General features: G+C 45.7%; 1 protein-coding gene across 4 annotated transcripts in view; it reads left to right on the forward strand.

Moving 5' to 3' along the window:
• The window catches only part of CD99L2 (CD99 molecule like 2), a 144,963-nt gene that overhangs the window by 116,217 nt on the left and 8,435 nt on the right, over positions 1–20,311 (forward strand). For 2 of the 4 annotated variants that reach the window (XM_077285222.1, XM_077285220.1), the window contains 4 exons: positions 5,239–5,298; positions 7,201–7,248; positions 8,959–9,075; positions 18,923–19,042. In XM_077285222.1, coding sequence (XP_077141337.1) covers positions 5,239–5,298; positions 7,201–7,248; positions 8,959–9,075; positions 18,923–19,042 — 345 coding nt within the window. The remainder of the gene's footprint in view (positions 1–5,238; positions 5,299–7,200; positions 7,249–8,958; positions 9,076–18,922; positions 19,043–20,311) is intronic. The other 2 variants (XM_077285223.1, XM_077285221.1) reach the window with 1 other exon arrangement.

Genomic DNA, 20,311 nt, shown 5'->3' on the forward strand with positions numbered 1-20,311 from the left:
CTTATTATGGAGCGTCAAGATGGAAAACTCAAACATGGAACTCCTACGTTAATACAAGACAACTGGAAGTTGTAAAGGACTTCAACCTAGTCGGATCAATGACACCGGAAGTCAATAGGAGAATAGCTATGGGCAAATCAACAATTAAATCACTGGACAAGGTCTTCAAATCGTGGAAAATTTCACTGGTGACAAAGACATACGCTGGTGTTTTCTGTAGTAATATTTGGATGCGAAACCTGGACAATAAAGAAACAAGACAGAAGAAGAATCAATGCCATCGAAATGTGCTGCTGGAAAAGGATGTTATCAGTGCCATAGATGGCAAGAAGAATAAACCAAATCAATTTTGGAACAAACCAAGCCACACATATCACTCGAAACACTGATCACCAAGCTATGACTTGCCTACTTTTGACACATCATACGAAGAGAGCAATCACTGGAGAAGGATATCATGTTCATTGGGAGGAATAGAAGGAAGGAGAAGAGGAAGACCAGCAAGCCAGGGGTTTGATACAATCAAGATAACAGTGGCAAAGACCTTGTTGGACCTACCTAGGCTTGCACAAGCTTGATCTTCCTACATGGCGTTCGTTCATCCATCATGTCACCTTGGCTCGAGATTGAGCTGAAAGCTGTTAAATAATATAGAATGGCCCAGTTAATCACCTGATCTGAATCCAATAGAAAATTTATGGAAGGACCCAAAGCTCAGAGTTTAAATATGGAGCCCACAGAACTTTCAGGATTTGAAGAGTGTGTGGAAGAATGGGTCAAAATCACACCTGAGCAATGCATACTACTAGTTTTTCCATACCGGAGGCTTGTTGAAGTAGTTATCACCAACAGTGGCTTTTGTGCTAAGTAATAATTTTATTTCAGCAAGCGTGTTCAATACTTTTTCCCTGTGTCATTTCTCATTATTTCACATAACTTAACTTAATTAATGGTCATCTATGGTTTGATTTCTTTGCCTTTGTGGTTTGGGGGGTTGTCACCAACATCTGGTGACAATTTCATGTTAATAGCCCTGTTAGAAACCTATTTACTTAGAAAATTGGTGATGTATTCCACACTTATTTCATCCACTGTAAGTTCGATGACTGTTCATTGCGAGTATGTACATGTGTAGTTTCATGAAACAGGAAGTTAGAGTCCAAAAAAAGTTCCTGTGGCCAAAGTGAAAATTGCAAGATTTAATTTTTTTTTATTTTATAATTAAGATAGAAATATGTAAAAAAAAATAAAATAAAAAAAATTGCTAAAAAAATAAAAATGTAACACAAAAACCTGATGTAAACAGTAGGTCATTTTTTGATGATGGCCTTTAAAGGGAAGGTGCCATGATTTTAATTTTTGTATTAATAATTATTGATTATACAATTCAATTATTTTTAATAAAAAACTATTGGTAGTAGTTAATTTAATTTTGTATTCATTGACATTTATGTGTGCCACTGGGGCTGCCATTTTGACTAGTGGGGGCGTGTGTGTCTGGGAACTACACTTGCACACCTCACTTACGGCAGCCATGGGCATAAGAGCCAATGGCATTGTGCAATGAGGCCGCTCCTCCTGCCTCTCAGCTGTGACCTGGGCACACCCTCCTGGGCTGTCCAGGTCACAGCTCTGGGAGGAGATCACGGCCATTTTGTTATAGCCCACAGTGTATGCTGTAGGCTTTATTTTCCCCTGTCATTGCACACACTGCTCAGTGCGTGCAATGACAGGAGCTGCCGGTCAGAGCGCTGCGGGGTCATGCTGTCACATGTCAGCGTGACCCTGCAGCTGTGACTGTCACCCGCGGTAATGCTACCACCGGTACTGTTGGTCATAGCGCTGCGGGATCATGCCAGCAGATGTCAGTGTTACCCCGCAGCTGTGACTGTCACCCATGGTAACGCTACCGCCTGTACTGTCGTCTACAGCGCTGTGGGATCATGCTGGCAGATGTCAGCGTAATTGTGCAGCTGACTGTGACCCGCAGCAGTGACCTGCGGTAAAAAAAGTAGGCGCAGGCTGATGAGACTACTGCTCCCATCAGGCTATGTCTGATGGGAGAGTAGTATCCGGTGTCTGTGCTCACAGTTTAAAAAAAAAAAAAGAGTTAAATTACATACATATTCACATAAAAATTAAGTTTTTTTTAATAAAATAATAGAGCAATCTATACTCGCCTTTCCGCCGTAGTCCAGGTAATCAAGATTGTCCCACGGTGATCTCACGTGTAGAACAGTCACATCAGGAGATGTGACCGCTCTACCTGGCTGCCGGCGATACACTGACAGGAGGTAATCCCTCCCGCAGTATATCACTGCTCTGCCGTGAGAGATCCGGTCATACGGCACCGCTGTGTGAGAACATTCCCATGCAGCGGTGATGCCATAAGGGAGATCACCGGAGTTCATCAGCTCACTCTCGCTCTCACTGCAGCTCGGTAATACACTGAGGGAGGGATTACCTCCTATCAGTGTATCGCCGGCTGTCATTGACATTATGGATTACCTTCTCGGCAGATGGGTGAGGAATATTTGTGGTTTATTATTTTATTTTTGTTGCAGGATACGAGGGTGTCGGTGGATTAGGTGTTCAGTAAGTATGGTTTAATTAAGATTATTAAAGGAGTCTGTGTGATTATTTCAAATAAAGGACTTTATTCTGGCTGTGTCTTTATTTACCATGTAATTTTAGGATTAGTAATGAGAGGTGTCTTATAGACACCTCTCCATTGCTAAGCCATGGGCTTGATGTCATCTGACAATATAAAGGTGACATCAATCCCACAAATATGAACCCCACTTGCCACAGCTACAGGGCAAGTGGGAAGAGGGAGGCTAAGTGCCAGATTTGACGCATGTTATAGATGCACCTTTTCTGGGGCGGCTGAGAGCTGATGTTTTTAGCCTGGGGGGCAATATCTATGGTCCCTTCCTAGGCTATTAATATCAGCCTGCAGCTGTCTGCATAGCCTTTGCTGGTTATTAATTATAGGGGTTAGAAAAAAAACGTATCTGGTTTTAACCAAAACCGCGCTGTACCTGTCCATGTGTTGTCTAGTATTGTAGCTCAACTGCACTGAAATAATGGGTCTGATCTGCATTGCCACAACACAACATATACAGATATGTCGCTGTTTTTTTAAGAAATCAAATCCTGTACAATCCCAAAGATACACACATACCTAAAGTCACCCATGTCATTAAATAAAAGAGGCTCACAAACCATTATTTATTGAAAAAAAAATCTGCAACATCTGTCAAAATATGTATCCAACATGGCCGATACAGTCAGTATTTATCATTTGCTGAAAAGATCCAAACCTGCTCAAGCGGCAAAAAAGAACAAACGTACATAATCGTCATTAGTTGAAATGAACGGTTTTATGGTTGAAATGTGACTTTTCAGCTGACTTTCATCCAATGTCTTAGAAAAGATGGAAACCGTTAATCCTAAGAATAAAGGGGATTGATTCAGCTCTGCATCCTCGTCTACGTTTTTCCTGCAGCGCTCCCGAGCATCCAGCTGTGTCAGGATCTGTAGCTCAGCTACATTCACTTGAAAAAAAAAAATGTGTAGAAAAATAATAAAAAAACAGTGTTGCAGAATTGTTGGGCACTTGAGAATTTTGTTCATAAAATAATGGCATACGATTACTGTACAATCACTAGCTGGCATCATTAATGAACTAATGCCTATATGTGGGTTTTACATGAGCACTGTCTAGGAGTACAAAGTATTATTACTGTGATTGGGGAAAACTGTAAATCTCAACACTGAGTGATGAGTGACATTAACAGTCTTGTTTACGCTTTTTATGGCTTTGTATTTTCTTATATATGATTGATGCTTGTGCTTGCATTAATGAGACCCCCTCATACCTGTTGGATAGATTACCAGCCCTGCCCAAATTGCTGGCTTCCGCTCACTGTTCTTTACAGAGTTATTCCCATTTCTGCCTTTCAAGTCTCAAGTTGCCAAAACCGCATAGGTCAGTTTGCTACCCGTTTTCCATATCCCATTAATTTCTAAAGGCATTAGGGGCTGGTTCACACGCACGTTTCTGTGCAATTTTTTTCCACAGTGTTTTATAGTACCAGCAAAGTGAATGAGAGTTCTGAAATATCATGCACACGCTGCTTTTTTTTTTTTTTCTTTGCCGATTTGAGCCATCAGAGCTTGTTTTTTTTTTCCTCCAAAATCTTAAGTAAGTCAATTCTTTCAGTGTTTTTTATCCATTCAAATAAATGGGAAAGAGATCACAAGTAAAAACTCACACAGCATTTTCATGGCACTATAAGACGAACCGGACCATAAGAGGCACTCCAAATTTTCAGTAGGAAAATTGTGAAAAAAGGTAATGCGTCAAGTGGGGGTCCTTCTTGCAGTCCGAATTCAGCTTACCATGGGGGGGGGGGGGATCGTCAGCGCTGGTGGAGCGTGGTCACAGGAGATGTTTGGTGGTCCGGTGATCATCTGAATCCCATCCCAGGCTGATGTGGGAGGTTTGGTGGTGCGGGGGCTCTGCCAACATTTTATGAAAGCTCGAAACCCCGCACATCCATTGCTGCAAGCGGTGGCCACCAGGAAAATGGCCACCAGAGGCGACACGTGCAGATTGAGATCTTGGCAAGAGAACTCATTGCCGAGATCTCTAACTGCACATACACCCCCTCCAGAGGCCACCTCATTGCAGCAGTAGAAGTGCGGGGGCTCCAGGCTTTCATAAAATGGCGGATCACCACCGAGCACCGCCGAACCTGCTGCACCAGCCTGAGATGGGAGTCAGATCATTGCCCTGCAGCTTCGGACCACCGAACACCCCGTCTTCCAAGCCCTCCTAGTAAGTACCACCACCCTCCTAGTAAATACATTCGGACTATAAAACACACCCCCATTTTCCCAAAAAATATTTGGGAAAAAAGTGCGTCTTGTAGTCCAAAAAATTCAGTATTTTATGCAGTGTTTTTCCATACTGGAAACGTTAGACATGTGCACACACGCTGACATACAGAGCAGCTGGACTCATCAGTTTTGGTTGCTGAGACTTAGTTGCAATTATTCCTGTTTTGGTCATCAAAGACAGAGATGGGAGTAGCTGCCTTTGGGATCTATGCATGCCTTTGTTTTGCCGCCAGAGATTGCCTTTCCTGTTTTTTTAAGATGATTTTGTGCTGTTGCAATATGATTTAAATTATTTTTATCTGAGTTTTTTTTTTTTTTGGCTAAATTTCAAAGGCCCTCATGATTTCTCCTTGGAAGACGCCTTAGATCCCAAAAATGACCCAAATAAAGGAGGTAAGTTATGGGCTGGTACAAGACCATAATGACCAAATTATGTTATAGGTCAGTTCTATCATGTCTAATAACCCTGATGATCTACTAGAAGGGGTTGTCCAGGATGACTGGCAGCAGTACCAATAAAATATGTGACATATACTTACCCTAATACTCCTCAGAACTCCAGCGCCATGCCTCCCATGGGGTCATCTATTTACATTGGCTCTAGTGGTGAAGTCCAATACAGCTCATGTGACCACTGCAGCCTGTCACTGGCCTCAGCGGTATACCCCACTGAGGCCAGTGATTGGTTGCACTGGTCACATGAGCTAATTGATGTCTGCAGGTAAGATAAACACAAGACTAGCTGGGGACTTTTGGGGCAAAGGGTGAGTAAAGGGATATTTATTTTTGAAGTATTGCTGCCTGTTCTTAAGGGGTTTTTCACTTCCAATGACTATTCTTGTAGGGAGGTGGGTTTTCTCTTGGGATTACCTCTACATGTTACCAGTTGTTTTATTCATGGAAACCAGCTTCAGGGTGAATGTTTTATAGGTGAAATGAAGTGATGCTTATGTGATATTATTTTATAATAGTTTGCCCAATAATACCATAAAGAAAAGGATTTGTCCATGTTTGATAACAATAATATTTTGGATAAATCAACACCAGATTGGGGTTATTTTGCCTCCCCTGAGAGGATCACTTTGGGAGTCCAACTATTGGTACTGTTGAAAAGTCTGGTGATTAAATCTTCTCTTTTATGGATTTTTAAAGATGCACTTAGCATTAAGTCAGCTTCCTTTTTGTGTGTCTTCAAAAAGATTTTCCACATGTGATCTTCGGCAATCAAAGTGTTTCTTCATCAATTTTTTTTCTTTTTTTACATCAATTCAATGTGACATTTCAAATCATAATGATTAATACTGAAACTGATCACTTAGATTTGAAACCTCACATTTGCTGTATTAAATCAGTTTCTGCTTTTTCACTTGAAACAAGAATGTTTGAGGGGCTACGTAGAGTAGTACCCCACATGGAGAGAACATTATGCTTCTGTTCATGCTGTCTGAACCAGGGGCAGCATAGGTCAGACACTGGATGCACAACTACAGCCAGGTATTTATATTCTGAAACATTGCAGCATTTCAGTGTAGCTTTGGTGACTACCGTAATCGGATGAGGTCCCTGGTCAGCTTCTCCCCACCCAACTCAAGTTGTGTGTACATAGTGAAAGACCTGTCCGTCACGGTTAGTAAAGTGGGAAGAAAAGTACATTTCCTATGAAACGCTGCAGATGGCTGGCGACCGGTGTCTAATTCATTCTGCCCCAACTTCATGCTGAAAGCGCTGCTGTAACTGCCTTACTCATGCACTTAAAGAAGCTGACTTGAACTGCAGCTGTACCAAGAGTCCGTCTCCAATGTGAGCTTCTGTCCTCCCCCATGCTCAGATAGTAAGAGTGTTTTGTAAATTAGTGTGTGAGCTTGGGGGAGAAGGTCGGAGGAGCCCACATTGGAATATGGATTCTTGGTACAGCTGCAGCTTAAATCAGCTTCTATAAGTGCATTAACAAGGCGGTTAAAACAGCATTTTCACATGGAGTTTGGGAGAAGAAGCAGCAAAATAAGCTAATGGAGTATATTACAATGATTCATAAGTTTGCAAAGAATGATCAAAAATTAAAAGTTTGGTTACTCTTTAAGGACATTTATTGGATACTAGTTTATAATAAGTCACTAGGTTGAAAACCAGACATTTTTAAAAGCAAAGACAATGCAAGAAATTAACACAGAGCTACAAATTAAAGTTGTATATTCTGCTCCTGCATCAAATGTATTCTATATGAAGGTGAGGGTTCATGCTTTGTGTTGTGCTCATTCCTGTGAAGCATATACAATTGACATTTCCATGACCTAGGCTCCACTATCAGAGATAAAGATAAACCCAAGGGTGGTGGAAACAAAGGTGAGACTTCCTTCTTTGCCTCCAGTCACTTCTTGTTCTGTAATCTCCATTTTATCAGGTCTCTGCTACTATACTAACTTCTCTTGCATAACAAACTCTGAGCTTGGCTGGATTGTATGTTGAGCACATTGCAGGTGATTTATGGCTGTTTGCTTTTCTGCATTAATGCATGTGTCATAGGAAAGCAGGGCAGATCCTGGTAAGAAGGATGTTTGTTATGATCATTTGGCATGCAGAAAAATTACCCATTCCCCCCCATTAATGAGTCTATGCAGCTCAGTCTATTATTTTTGCAGAGGCAGCAACATTAGAGAAAATTTTAGGAATGTCAAACCCAAACCTTCTAAACCTTGTTTCTTCAACTGTTAACCTAAATCTCCTGTCCATGCCAACTTATTCAAAGGGGTTGTGCATGTATATGCTCTTGGCCACGGGCACCCAGCCAGTAGCATTCAGTAGTAATCCTTAATTATCACGTACCATGCTCATTAGGTGAAATTGCATCAATTCTATGGTCAGTCATTTCTAACTGTTCACACTCCATGACAATCATGGAGCTGCTCGGGGCGTATTATGCGGGCTCAGAAGTTGAGCCCTCACCATACAGGGCTGGTGCCAGCTGTGTTATACAGCCAGCACCTGCCTCTCCTGGACTTCATGGGAGACAGTATGCTCTGTATACTGCAATACTCAAATATTGTGTATAGTACAACTGATCAATGATCGCAAGTTGAAATCCCTTTGGGGAATGGGGAACTAAAAAAATAAAAAAGTGAAAAATGGAATTGGCTTGTAAAAATATTTTCCATCGAAAAATGAGATGAAAAATAAGCATATTTTGCCTCCTGTCTGCTCAGTCTAAAATAAACAATTACGGTATTTAACCATGCGGTAAGACGCATTTTTTAAGACGCTAAAATAGTAAAAAAAAAATGTGTAGTATGAGTTTTGATATCTCTCTAATCATACTGACTTGCAGAATTTAGTTGCCAGGTCATTTTTACCACATATTGAACGCTATAAAAATAAAATCCAACAAAAGTAAAATTGCAGGAGTTTTTTTCTTTGTATGTGTTACCAAACCTCTCCCTTTTCTATATTTTTTTTTTTTACTTTATTCTCTGCTTTTCGGTATAGTATTTGAAAAAGTGAATGATGTCATTCAAAACTACAGCTAGGGTAAAAAAAAACCCCTCATATAGCTATGTAGACGGAAAAATAAAAAAGTATTGACTCTTAGAAAAGGGGGAAAAATATATGAAAATGCAAAAAAACACAAGAAAGGGCTGCATTGTTATGGGTTTAAAGTGGAGTGGTTTACAATATTTGAGAAAACAGTAACCGTGTAGAGTTGAGGAAAAGCCGACCATATGTCCTTGCAATCTAAAGAAGAAAACTAGTGGTAATACATTCCAAACTAATACAGGGGTCTTCTGCCGGAGCTGGGGTTTACTGGAGTCATTTCAATTTCTCCTGATGATTGATACAGGTGGTCATGAAATGTTGGTGTGTGGCTTTTCCTATTAAAACTTCTTTCTCTTTTTCTTGCTATAAAGAGTTATATTCATTGTGTAATCACAAGGCTTTTGTGGCTAGAAATGGCCTAACTCATGAGACTGTTCCTGGAAATCATTATATTGGCCGGCTTTTGAATACTGAAGCTGAAAACACGAAGGTCCTTGACCAATAACACTGTATTTTCCATTGCAGACTTTTCGGACTCTGATTTAGACGATATAATGAATGGAGGCTACAAGCCAGACAAAGGAAGAGGTAGAGACAAAGGAGACGGGAGACACCAAGAAGATGATAGAGACCAAGGACAAGGTACAGTTCTGCTATTCTGTATTTGCAAATAATATTACTTGTCCCTACAGGATGGGTGTCTTGCCTACAAAAAGCACCCCCGACCACCACCTCTTCAGCCAAGTCCCTATGGGAAATAAACGTTGGACCATAACTTACTAAAGTACTAATTGTGAAGAATATGGGGGATATAATTTCATGCTAATGAACTGTATCATATCCACTCCGAGATTATAGACCTCCTTCAAAATGTGAAGCGGAGACAGGACACCTGGCTCAGCAGGTGGTCCAGGTTCAAAAGCTCCAAGTGGAAAAACTCACACCCTTAAAAGCCTAGCTGGGACCAAGACCTTTCTGGCAGGAACCCCTGCTGGGAACCCAAATGGTTTAACTGCTTCAAAGAAAACTCCTCCCACTCGAATGGGAGCCGTAATTTAATAAGGAGTTACAGAGCTATTGTACTTCCTAGCCATATAATGGATACTTTTTCTCAGAAATGTGATGATTGCCTGGCAAGGTCTTGACCAGTTGTAGCACCCCGGGGTGCTGAGATACGTAGAACGGTTAGTAGAAGCCAGGTAGCGAAGCCATGTTTGGTCTTCAAGTATAACAGGGGCCCGGCCTGACAGTTAGCACCTAAATTGCTTGCCGTTGAGCTTCCGTTGACAAGTTATGATCCATCATAGGTTTTGGAGTTTCAGTTACTAGACACAAGGCAGGGAAACTATTACTAACCTGGGGGCGGGAAAGGGAGGTACCAACCAAGGGGTTAATTGCTCGTGCAAGGCTGTGGCCCTGTGTTCTCTTCTAAGGGAGGTCACCTCCGTTGTATCATGTTAGACGAAACCGGAAACCGCTGGCACCCCACACCTCCCATGTGGTTGCGCAGCACCAAAGCCTACCATACAGCTGGTAACTGACTATTGTATCATCTGCTTACACTGATTTGTACTGGCCTGTTTTCAGAGAATATGAATAACACCAAAACTTTTTCTCCACTCATGGTTAGTGGTTGGATGAAGCCATTTATTGTCAAACTACTGTGTTTTACAATTTTTAAATCATAATGACAACCTAAAACATTCAAATGACCCTGATTAAAAGTTCACATACCCCATTTCTTAATATTGTGTATTGCCCCCTCTAACATCAATGACAGCTTGAAGACTTTTGTGGTAGTTGTGGATGAGATTCTTTATTTTCTCAGATGGTAAAGCTGCCCACTCTTCTTGGCAAAAAGCCTTCAGTTCCTGTAAATTACTGGGCTGTCTAGCATGAACTGTGTGCTTGAGATCTCCTCAGGGTGACTTAATAATATTGAGGTCAGGAGACTGTGATGGCCACTCCAGAACCTTCACTTTGTTCTGATGTAGCCTATAACTGTTCGACTTGGCCTTGTGTTTTGGATCGTTGTCATGTTGGAACGTCCAAGTACGTCCCATGAGCAACTTCCTGGCTGATGATTGCAAATTTGCCTTAAGTATTTGCTGATAACGTGCTGCTTTCATCCTTCCTTCAACTTTGACCAAGTTTCCTGTGCCTGTGTAGCTCTCACACCCCCAAAACATCAGCAATCCCCCTCCGTGCTTTACAGTAGGAATGGTGTTCCTTTCATCATAGGCCTTGTTGACCTCTCTCCAAATATAACTTTTATGGTTGTGGTCAAAAAGTTCAATTTTGGTCTCGTCACTCCAAATTACCTTGTTCCAGAAGTTTTGAGGCTTGTCTCTGTGCTGTTTTGCTGTGCTGTTTTGCGTATTGTAGGCGAGATACTTTGTGGCATTTGTGCAGTAATGGCTTTTTTCTGGTGACTCGACCATGCAGCCCATTTTTCTTCAAGTGCCTCCTTATTGTGCATGTTGAAACAGCCACACCACTAGTTTTCAGAGAGTCCTGTATTTCAGCTGATGTTATTTGTGGGGTTTTCTTTGCATACCAAATAATTTTTCTTGTGGACGACATTTTTGTTGGTCTACCTGACCGTGGTTTTGTTTTTACAGAACCCCTGATTTTCCATTTTTTAATCACAGTTTGAATGCTGCTGACTGGCAATATCAATTCCTTGGATATCTTTTTGTATCCCTTTCCTGTTTTATACTGTTCAACTACCTTTTCCCGTAGATCCATTGACAATTCTTTTGCTTTCCCTATGACTCACAATCCAGAAACGTCAGTGGCTGGATGAAAGATGCAAGAGTCTGTCTGGATCCCAGAAACTCGCTCAACTTTTATGCACACACACTGATTACAAGCAAACAGGTCACAGGTGAGGATGTTACCTTTAGTAGCCAGCTAAACCCATTTGTGTGAACTTCTGTGCATGTTATCAGGCCAAAATCACCAGGCTATGTGAACTTTTGATCAAGGTCATTTGGATGTATTGGGTTGTCATTATGATTTAAAAAGCGAAAACACAGTAGTTTGACAATGAAAAAAAAAGTTTTGCTGTTATCATTCACGTTTTCTGAAAAAAGGCCAAGAAAGCAAAACATCTTCCGGGGTATGTAAACTTTTCATATACATACCACAGAAGATGGACGTCTACCTCAGCCTTTGTGCAAGGAGGAACAGGAGGAGCACTGCCAGAGTCCTACAAAATGACCTCCAGCAGGCCACGAATGTGCATGTTTGCACAAACGGTTAGAAACCAACTCCATGAGGATGGTCTGTGTGCCCGACGTCCACAGATGGGGTCGTGCTCACAGCCCAACACTGTGCAGGACGCTTGGCATTTGCCACAGAACACCAGGATTGGCAAATTCGCCACTGGCGCCCTGTGCTCTTCAGAGATGAAAGCAGGTTCACACTTAGCACATGTGACAGAGTCTGGAGACGCCATAGAGAGTGATCTGCTGCCTGCAACATCCTTCAGCATGACCGGCTTGGCAATGGGGGTCAACACAAAAGAAAGTCAAAACCGCACCCTTTTATATAACGATTGAAGGTCTCAGCGGACACAAGGGCGCACGTCCAAAACCCGGGAGGCCATCCCGGACAGTACCAGGACCACAAAAAACAAAGAGACAGCGCCACAATGGATGGTGAAAAAATAGAAGCTTACATTTATTCTGCCTCCTGTAGCGACGTTTCAGTCAACAGACCTTTATCAAGCTTTACACAGACCATCTTTGTTTTTTGTCGGCTTGGCAATGGGTCCATAATGTTGTGGGGTGGCATTTCTTTGGAGGGCCGCACAGCCCTCCATGTAACCCACCAGAGGTAGCCTGACTGCCATTAGGTACCGAGATGAGATCCTCAGACCCCTTGTGAGACCATATGCTGGTGCGGTCGGCCCTGGGTTCCTCCAAATGCAGGACAATGCCAGACCTCATGTGGCTGGAATGTGTCAGCAGTTCCTGCAAGATGAAGGCATTGAAGCTATGGACTGGCCCGCCCATTCCCCAGACCTGAATCCATTTGAACACATCTGGGACATCATGTCTTGCACCATCCACCAACGTCACGTTGCACCACAGACTGTCCAGGAGTTGGCGGATGCTTTAGTCCAGGTCTGGGAAGAGCTCCCTCAGGAGACCATCCGCCGCCTCATCAGGAGCATGCCCAGGTGTTGTAGGGAGGTCATACAGACACATGGAGGCCACACACACTACTGAACATCATTTCCTTGTCTTGAGGCATTTCCACTGAAGTTGGATCAGCCTGTAACTTTATTTTCCACTTTGATTTTGAGCATCATTCCAACTCCAGACCTCCATGGGATATTAGTTGTGATTTATATTGATAATTTTTAGGTTTTATTGTTCTCAACACATTCCACTATGTAATGAATAAAGATTTACAACTGGAAAATTTCATTCAGTGATATCTAGGATGTGGGATTTTAGTGTTCCCTTTATTTATTTTTTTGAGCAGTGTATGTAGAATTGGCATAGTATACAGATGTTTCCAGTAGAGCTGTAAGACACTTGTATCAGTGTTTTTTCTTTTGCATGTGATTAAGCATGAACGATCATTGTAGAGCAGAGCTGAGATCTTTTGGCTGCAGCTTGGCTACAGCGTTTAAGGCAGTCAGAAACACAACTTGTCTCATCGTTGGTTCACACTACTGTGTCCTCCATCTGTAGCTTTGCATTCTCCGATTGGCTGCTGTGGATATCACAGGTCTACCGGGATGATTTCTAATCATGGGTAGAATTTTTATAATTGACCAATTAGTGGGTCACCAGTGAGGGAAAAAAATACAGTAATAGGGTTATTCATCTTAGTACAGTCTATTATAGGCAAAGTAAGGGGGAGTCCGGAGAGTCACTAAGTATAAGAAACTGTGCTGTTTATGGAAGATGACATAGCTGCTAGTTTCTACCCACTAGTTCAGATCCAGCTGAAATTTAAGGTGAAAGCCTTCAAAAACAAACAAGAAAAGAAACTAGTGAAAATGTAGGATACAAGTCACATGAAGCCAGAAATAGTGATTTCTTACTTTCAACTAAATGGGCTTTTTTTCTTTTTAAACTGAAATTCAATTTGCAGTATATCATCGACCACTGTGTAAATATCATCTCCTGCTGTGGACACATCTATTGTAGTCTCCATTTAGCCAATGAAACCTAAACAGGACAACCCCTCCTTGAAAAAAGTCTAATTTTCTCCTTCAGTCAGCTAATATTGTGCTCCAGGGGAAATGTAGAACAGTAAGGCATCCATTTATGTGAGCAGGCAGCCATGTAATACATGATCACATTGAATTCTCCAGAGTGGGAGCGCTCTCTCCAGTTGCTTTGTGTTCTGGCTAATAGAGGAGATATAAAGCAGGGGATCCCCTCTATTAGGTCCGTACTTAATGATGAGTCATAAGAATTGCCTCTTTGGGGCAATTCTTTTTAACCAGGGTTCATGTAAAATCTGTTTATCAGAAATATTGTTTAATTAGACAATTCCTACAGATTCCAAAATAAATGAACTGGAGTATCAGTTAGTGTACATGCAAGTGTAGGAGCATGTTCACACTGGCCATTAAACAAACAAAACCTAAAGATAGAAACCAAATAAACATATACCCTGTTCTCAGTAAGTAAAAAGCAATAGTGCATATAAATAACAGTGTAAAAAGCATTAGCCTTTAGTACTAAAACCTTACCATGCGTCAAAAATTACATCAATGTGAATAAGGCCCGAGCAGGATAAGGGCCCAAACTATGGACACCCAACAATGGGAAGCTATATAAACGTAGTGTTCAGCTCAAATAAAATGAGGTCACACCCTCTCGTGCAAGAACCTACAGCAAAACTGAAAGAAATGAACTGTAGTATAAGCAGGCAAGGGTGTGGCCTCCCTTTAAGTGATGGGTGAACCAGGACGGGACACCTATTGTTGTGTTTTGGTGTGGGCACTTCTGGCCCTATCACTGCCAAGACAATTGCCATGGCTATGATTAGACGGCGCAGCATGAGAAAAAAAAAAAAGTGAAGTCCCCTTTATTTCTGATAACAAGCACAGGTAAAGCAGGCTGCATACCTCAGTTCTCTGCTTTCTTGGCTGGTTGTCAAAAATAGAGAGACCCCCACTGTTTTTTTTTTTTTTAAATGATTTAAATAAATAATAAAAGTGGTCCCCACCATTTTTTTTGCTAGCCAGCCAAGGAAAAGGAGACAGCTGTGTACTGGTATTCTCCGGGCGGGAAGGTCCATGGATCTTTGACCCTCCCGAGCTTAAAAATAGCAGCCAGCAGCCACCCCGGAAAAGGTGAATACATTAGATGCGTTAATCCTTGTGCTTTGCCAGACTCTTTTTGCTTGCCCTGGTACATTAGCAAATCGGGTAATATTTTGGGGTTGATGTCAGCTGTGTAATCTCCGCTGAAATCAAGCCCAGAGGTTAGTAATGGAGCGGCGTCTGCTATTATAAACCTGGTAATTGCGTAGTTAAAAAAACACAGACACGGGAAAAATACTTAGTTTGAATAAAGATTTTCCTACACTCCTTCATTTACCAGTTTATGAATTAAAAATAAATCCAGGAAGTTCCGACAGTAATTCTCACGCTCATTCCTGCCGATGACCACGAGTAACACTATTGAGCCTTGTTCTGAGTACTTTCTGAATGAGCCTCAGTAGGGTTACTCGCAGGCAGGACTGTGAGAAACTTTGTGCCTACCGCTGAACAGGCATGAACTATGAAGCCTCGTTCTGAGAACTTTCTTAGAACGAGATTCCATTGGATTTAATGGACGTCGTGGGACATTACACTCTTGGATTACCGTTGGAACTTCCTGGATTTATTACATCATGTCTTGGAATCTAAGACAGAAACAAAATGAACATATCCCCTGCTATAAGAAAGTAAAAAACAATAGTGCATATAAATAACATGGGGTACTTGGTAAACAATGTTTTTGGCAAAAAAGAAAAAAGTGTTAAGTCATCCCACCAACACCAAGGTGTATCCAGTCAGGACAGTCCTAACCTCTGGTATTAAGACTTTACCATGTGTAAAAAAATTACCTCAATGTGAATAAGGACTGAGCAGGAACGTGGCCAACAGTGGCACCCAGAAATGGGAAGCTATATCTATAATATAACGGTGGGAGCGTCACTCTGTCCGAAGCCTCTATAGACTGCGCAAGCGCAAGCGCCGGCGCAGTCTGGACCGCACAGAGCGACGCTCCCAGGAGATCGCGGTATGCGTAAGCGCTGAACGCACACCGCGATCTCCACCGGACAAGCAGGGACGAGCCAGGAGGCGGAGGGTGAGTATACTTACCTGACCCGTTCCACCGACGCGCTTCCGGGCCGTGACTGTCCCCCTGCTCCCGGAATCGGCGCCTGCGCAGTCCGCGCTTTCCGGCGCCATTTTCTTGAAGACACATTGCAGTGTCTTCAAGAAAATGGCGCCGGAAAGCGCGGACTGCGCAGGCGCCGACTCCGGGAGCAGGACCAAGAAAATGGCCGCACCCAGCACAGCCGCCGCGCCCAGCACAGCCACGCACAGCCGCCCACAGCAACGCACAGCCGCCGCACCCAGCACAGCCGACCATAGCCGCCCACAGCCACGCACAGGCGCCCACAGCCGCCGCACCCAGCACAGCTGCCGCACCCAGCACAGCCACGCACAGCCGCCACACCCAGCACAGCCGCCCACAGCCACGCACAGCCGCCGCACCCAGCACAGCCAACCACAGCCGCCGCACCCAGCACAGCCGCCCACAGCCACGCACAGCCGCCCACAGCCACGCACAGCCGCCCACAACCACGCACAGCCGCCCACAACCACGCACAGCCGCACCCAGCACAGCCGACCACAGCCACGCACAGCCGCCGCACCCAGCACAGCCGCCCACAGCCACGTACAGCCACCCATAGCAACGCACAGCCGCCGCACCCAGCACAGCCGACCACAGCCGCCGCACCCAGCACAGCCGCCCACAGCCACACACAGCCCACAGCCACGCACAGCCGCCGCACCCAGCACAGCCACCCACAGCCGCCGCACCCAGCACAGCCGCCGCACCCAGCACATCCGCCGCACCCAGCACAGCCATGCACAGCCGCCTACAGCCACGCACAGCCGCCGCACCCAGCACAGCCTCCCACAGCCACGCACAGCCGCCCACAGCCACGGACAGCCGCCGCACCCAGCACAGCCGCCGCACCCAGCACAGCTGCCCACAGCCACGCACAGCCGCCCACAGCCACGCACAGCCGCCGCACCCAGCACAGCCACGCACAGCCGCCCACAGCCGCCGCACCCAGCACAGCCGCCCACAGCCACGCACAGCCGCCGCACCCAGCACATCCGCCGCACCCAGCACATCCGCCGCACCCAGCACAGCCGCCGCACCCAGCACAGCCACGCACAGCCGCCACAGCCACGCACAGCCTCCGCACCCAGCACAGCCGCCCACAGCCACGCACAGCCACCTACAGCCACGCACAGCCGCCGCACCCAGCACAGCCACCGCACCCAGCACAGCCGCCGCACCCAGCACAGCCTCCCACAGCCACACACAGCCGTCTACAGCCACGCACAGCCGCTGCACCCAGCACAGCCGCTGCACCCAGCACAGCCACCGCACCCAGCACAGCCGTCCACAGCTGCCGCACCCAGCACAGCCGCCCGCACCCAGCACAGCCACGTCACATACAGCCGCCCGCACTCAGCACAGCCACATACAGCCGCCCGCACTCAGCACAGCCACCCGCACTCAGCACAGCCGCCCGCACTCAGCACAGCCACGCACAGCCGCCACAGCCACGCACAGCCTCCGCACCCAGCACAGCCGCCCACAGCCACGCACAGCCGCCTACAGCCACGGACAGCCGCCGCACCCAGCACAGCCACCGCACCCAGCACAGCCGCCGCACCCAGCACAGCCTCCCACAGCCGCCTACAGCCACGCACAGCCGCTGCACCCAGCACAGCCGCTGCACCCAGCACAGCCACCGCACCCAGCACAGCCGTCCACAGCTGCCGCACCCAGCACAGCCGCCCGCACCCAGCACAGCCACGTCACATACAGCCGCCCGCACTCAGCACAGCCACATACAGCCGCCCGCACTCAGCACAGCCACCCGCACTCAGCACAGCCGCCCGCACTCAGCACAGCCGCCCGCACTCAGCACAGCCGCCCGCACTGATGGGGGCGCAGGATGGAGCAGCACGTGATAGGATGGGGGCGCAGGATGGGAGCACATGACAGGATGGGGATGAGGATGGAGCAGCACATGACACGGTGGAGTGGCACATGACAGGATGGGGGCGCAGGATGGAGCAGCACATGACAGGATGGGGGCGCAGGATGGAGCAGCACATGACACGGTGGAGCAGCACATGACAGGATGGGGATGCAGGATGGAGCAGCACATGACACGGTGGAGCAGCACATGACAGGATGGGGGCGCAGGATGGAGCAGCACATGACACGGTGGAGCAGCACATGACAGGATGGGGGCGCAGGATGGAGCAGCATATGACAGGATGGGAGCAGCACATACCAGGATGGAGACCATATTCCAATATAAATGCTCGCCACCCGGGCGTAGAACGGGTTCAATAGCTAGTAAATTATAAATGCAATACCCAGTTCAAAGAAAGGGAGTAAGGATGGGCTGACCTGTGGATGTTTGAGTCCATCGGGTTCTGCTGAACTATATAAAAAAAAAAGTTTGGTTCGGGTACCAGAACAGTACCTGAACTTGATTCCGAACCCCACTCAAGTGAATGTTGTGCCCAAATAGCCGGCAGTTCCCACTTGGCCCCTGTGTGACAGCATGGGAAACAGCGTGTCTGACCGGTGGTAACCTTACTGAAGTCACTGCCGGTGACAGCCACTGGGTATCGCAGACAGCTACCGGTTCCCACACTGTCACACAGAGGGCAGAGTGTGAACCAGCCTCTGTGACTGGCGGAGATCAGGTAACCGCCGGTCAGACGGCGGCTGGTGACTACTATCCTTGCGCCTAGTCTCGCTAGCGATAACAGATGACGCTGATGAGAGTAGTCACCAGCCAGCACCTATGCATAGAGAAAGATTAACATAGATTACTTTAAGGGATCATTTGACTAATAAATTGGTGAACAAGGGCTAGTGTGGGAGAGTCGTTATTCAAGTAGTGTTTTTTTTCTGTGTGTAATAACACTCTACAATAGGTTTTATGGGTATACAGTATGGTTTTTTTTAAAGGCTGACCACTAAAAAGCCCCTCTTTTGGCTTCTGTAAGTTGTAATCTTTCTTATTTTACAGCAATATATCCTTTTGTTTCTATAGCACATCATGGCTAAGTAGCAATATTGGTTGTCACTTCTCCCAAAAATAAATTACACGGCAGTATTAAACTATGGTTGCTTTTTGGGGGAAATGCTACTTGGCTTGAACTTTACATTATTGTCTTAACATTTTCTCTTTATAGGAAATTTAGCAGAAACTGGAACCATTGCAGGGATTGCAAGTGCTCTGGTGATGGCATTAGTCGGGGCTGTATCCAGCTATATCTCCTATCAACAGAAGAAATTTTGCTTCAGTATTCAACGTATGTGTTTTTTTCGTCTATCATGGGGAGTAAGTGGGGGGGTGGGTATAAAGGAGTCACTTGGAATAATACATTCATCTCCAAACATCTGTATTGGTAAGGCAAGGCTAGACCTATAGCCAGAGCAACTGGTATGGAGGTACATTATGTAAAAAATAAAGGTACAATCTAGTGGGTTTTGACTATGTGTAGTACCGTATAAACTCGAGTATAAGGCTACTTTCACACTAGCGTCGTACGACGCACGTTGCATACTGTGAAAGCGCTGCACAACGGGGGCAGCGGATGCAGTTTTTCCACGCATCCGCTGCCCCATTGTAAGCTCCGGGGAGGAGGGGGCGGAGTTCCGGCCACGCATGCACGGTCAGGAATGCTGGATACGACACACCAATAAACGTTACACGGTTGCGACGTGTGGCAATGCGTCGCTAACGTTACTCTATGGAGAAAAAACGCATCCTGCAAGCAATTTTGCAGGATGCGTTTTTTTCCCAAAACGACGCATTGCAATGTGCGTCGTACGACGCTAGTGTGACAGAGGCCTAAGCCGAGATTTTCAGCCCATTTTTTAGGCTGAAAGTGCCCCTTTGCTTATACTTAAGTCATTGTCCCAGGGGGTCGGAGGGGTAGGGCAGGAGCCGGTGGCTGTCACATCATACTCACCCCCTCCTGGCGCGGTCTCTGCACTTCCCTGCTTCTCTGGTCTCCGGCGCCGGCAGCTCTTCCTGTGTTCAGCGGTCACGTGGTACCGCTCTTTAAAATAATGAATATGCACGCGACTCCACTCCCATAGGTGTGGAGCGCATATTCATTACTTTAATGAGCGGTATCATGTGACCGCTCAGCACTGGAAGGAACTGCCGGCCCCAGGACAACGGAGAAGCAGGGAAGTGCAGTGACTGCGCCAGGAGGGTGAGTATGATGGGGAAGTGTGAGCCATGCAATATTCACCTGTCTCCGTTCCACCGCCGGGCTGTGTCTTCCGCGTCCTCTGGCTGTGACGTTCAGATCAGAGGGTGCGATGATGTGTTTAGTGCGCGTCCTCTGCCTGAACAGTCACTACAGAGACCTGGAAGATACAGCGATGGTGGAACGGGAACAGGTGAATATCGCAAGTGGCGACTCTGGCACCTGGCCCCCATAGCGCGCCGGTGTCCCCACCTACTCAGGACACTGGCACCTGGCCCCCAGCGACGAGAGGTATGTCTTTTTTTTTTTTAATCGCAGCAGCAGCATATTGGTCATATTATGGGGCCATCAAATTTGATG

This window comes from Ranitomeya variabilis, chromosome 2 (assembly GCF_051348905.1).
Source record: "Ranitomeya variabilis isolate aRanVar5 chromosome 2, aRanVar5.hap1, whole genome shotgun sequence".
NCBI classification, from domain to species: domain Eukaryota; kingdom Metazoa; phylum Chordata; class Amphibia; order Anura; family Dendrobatidae; genus Ranitomeya; species Ranitomeya variabilis.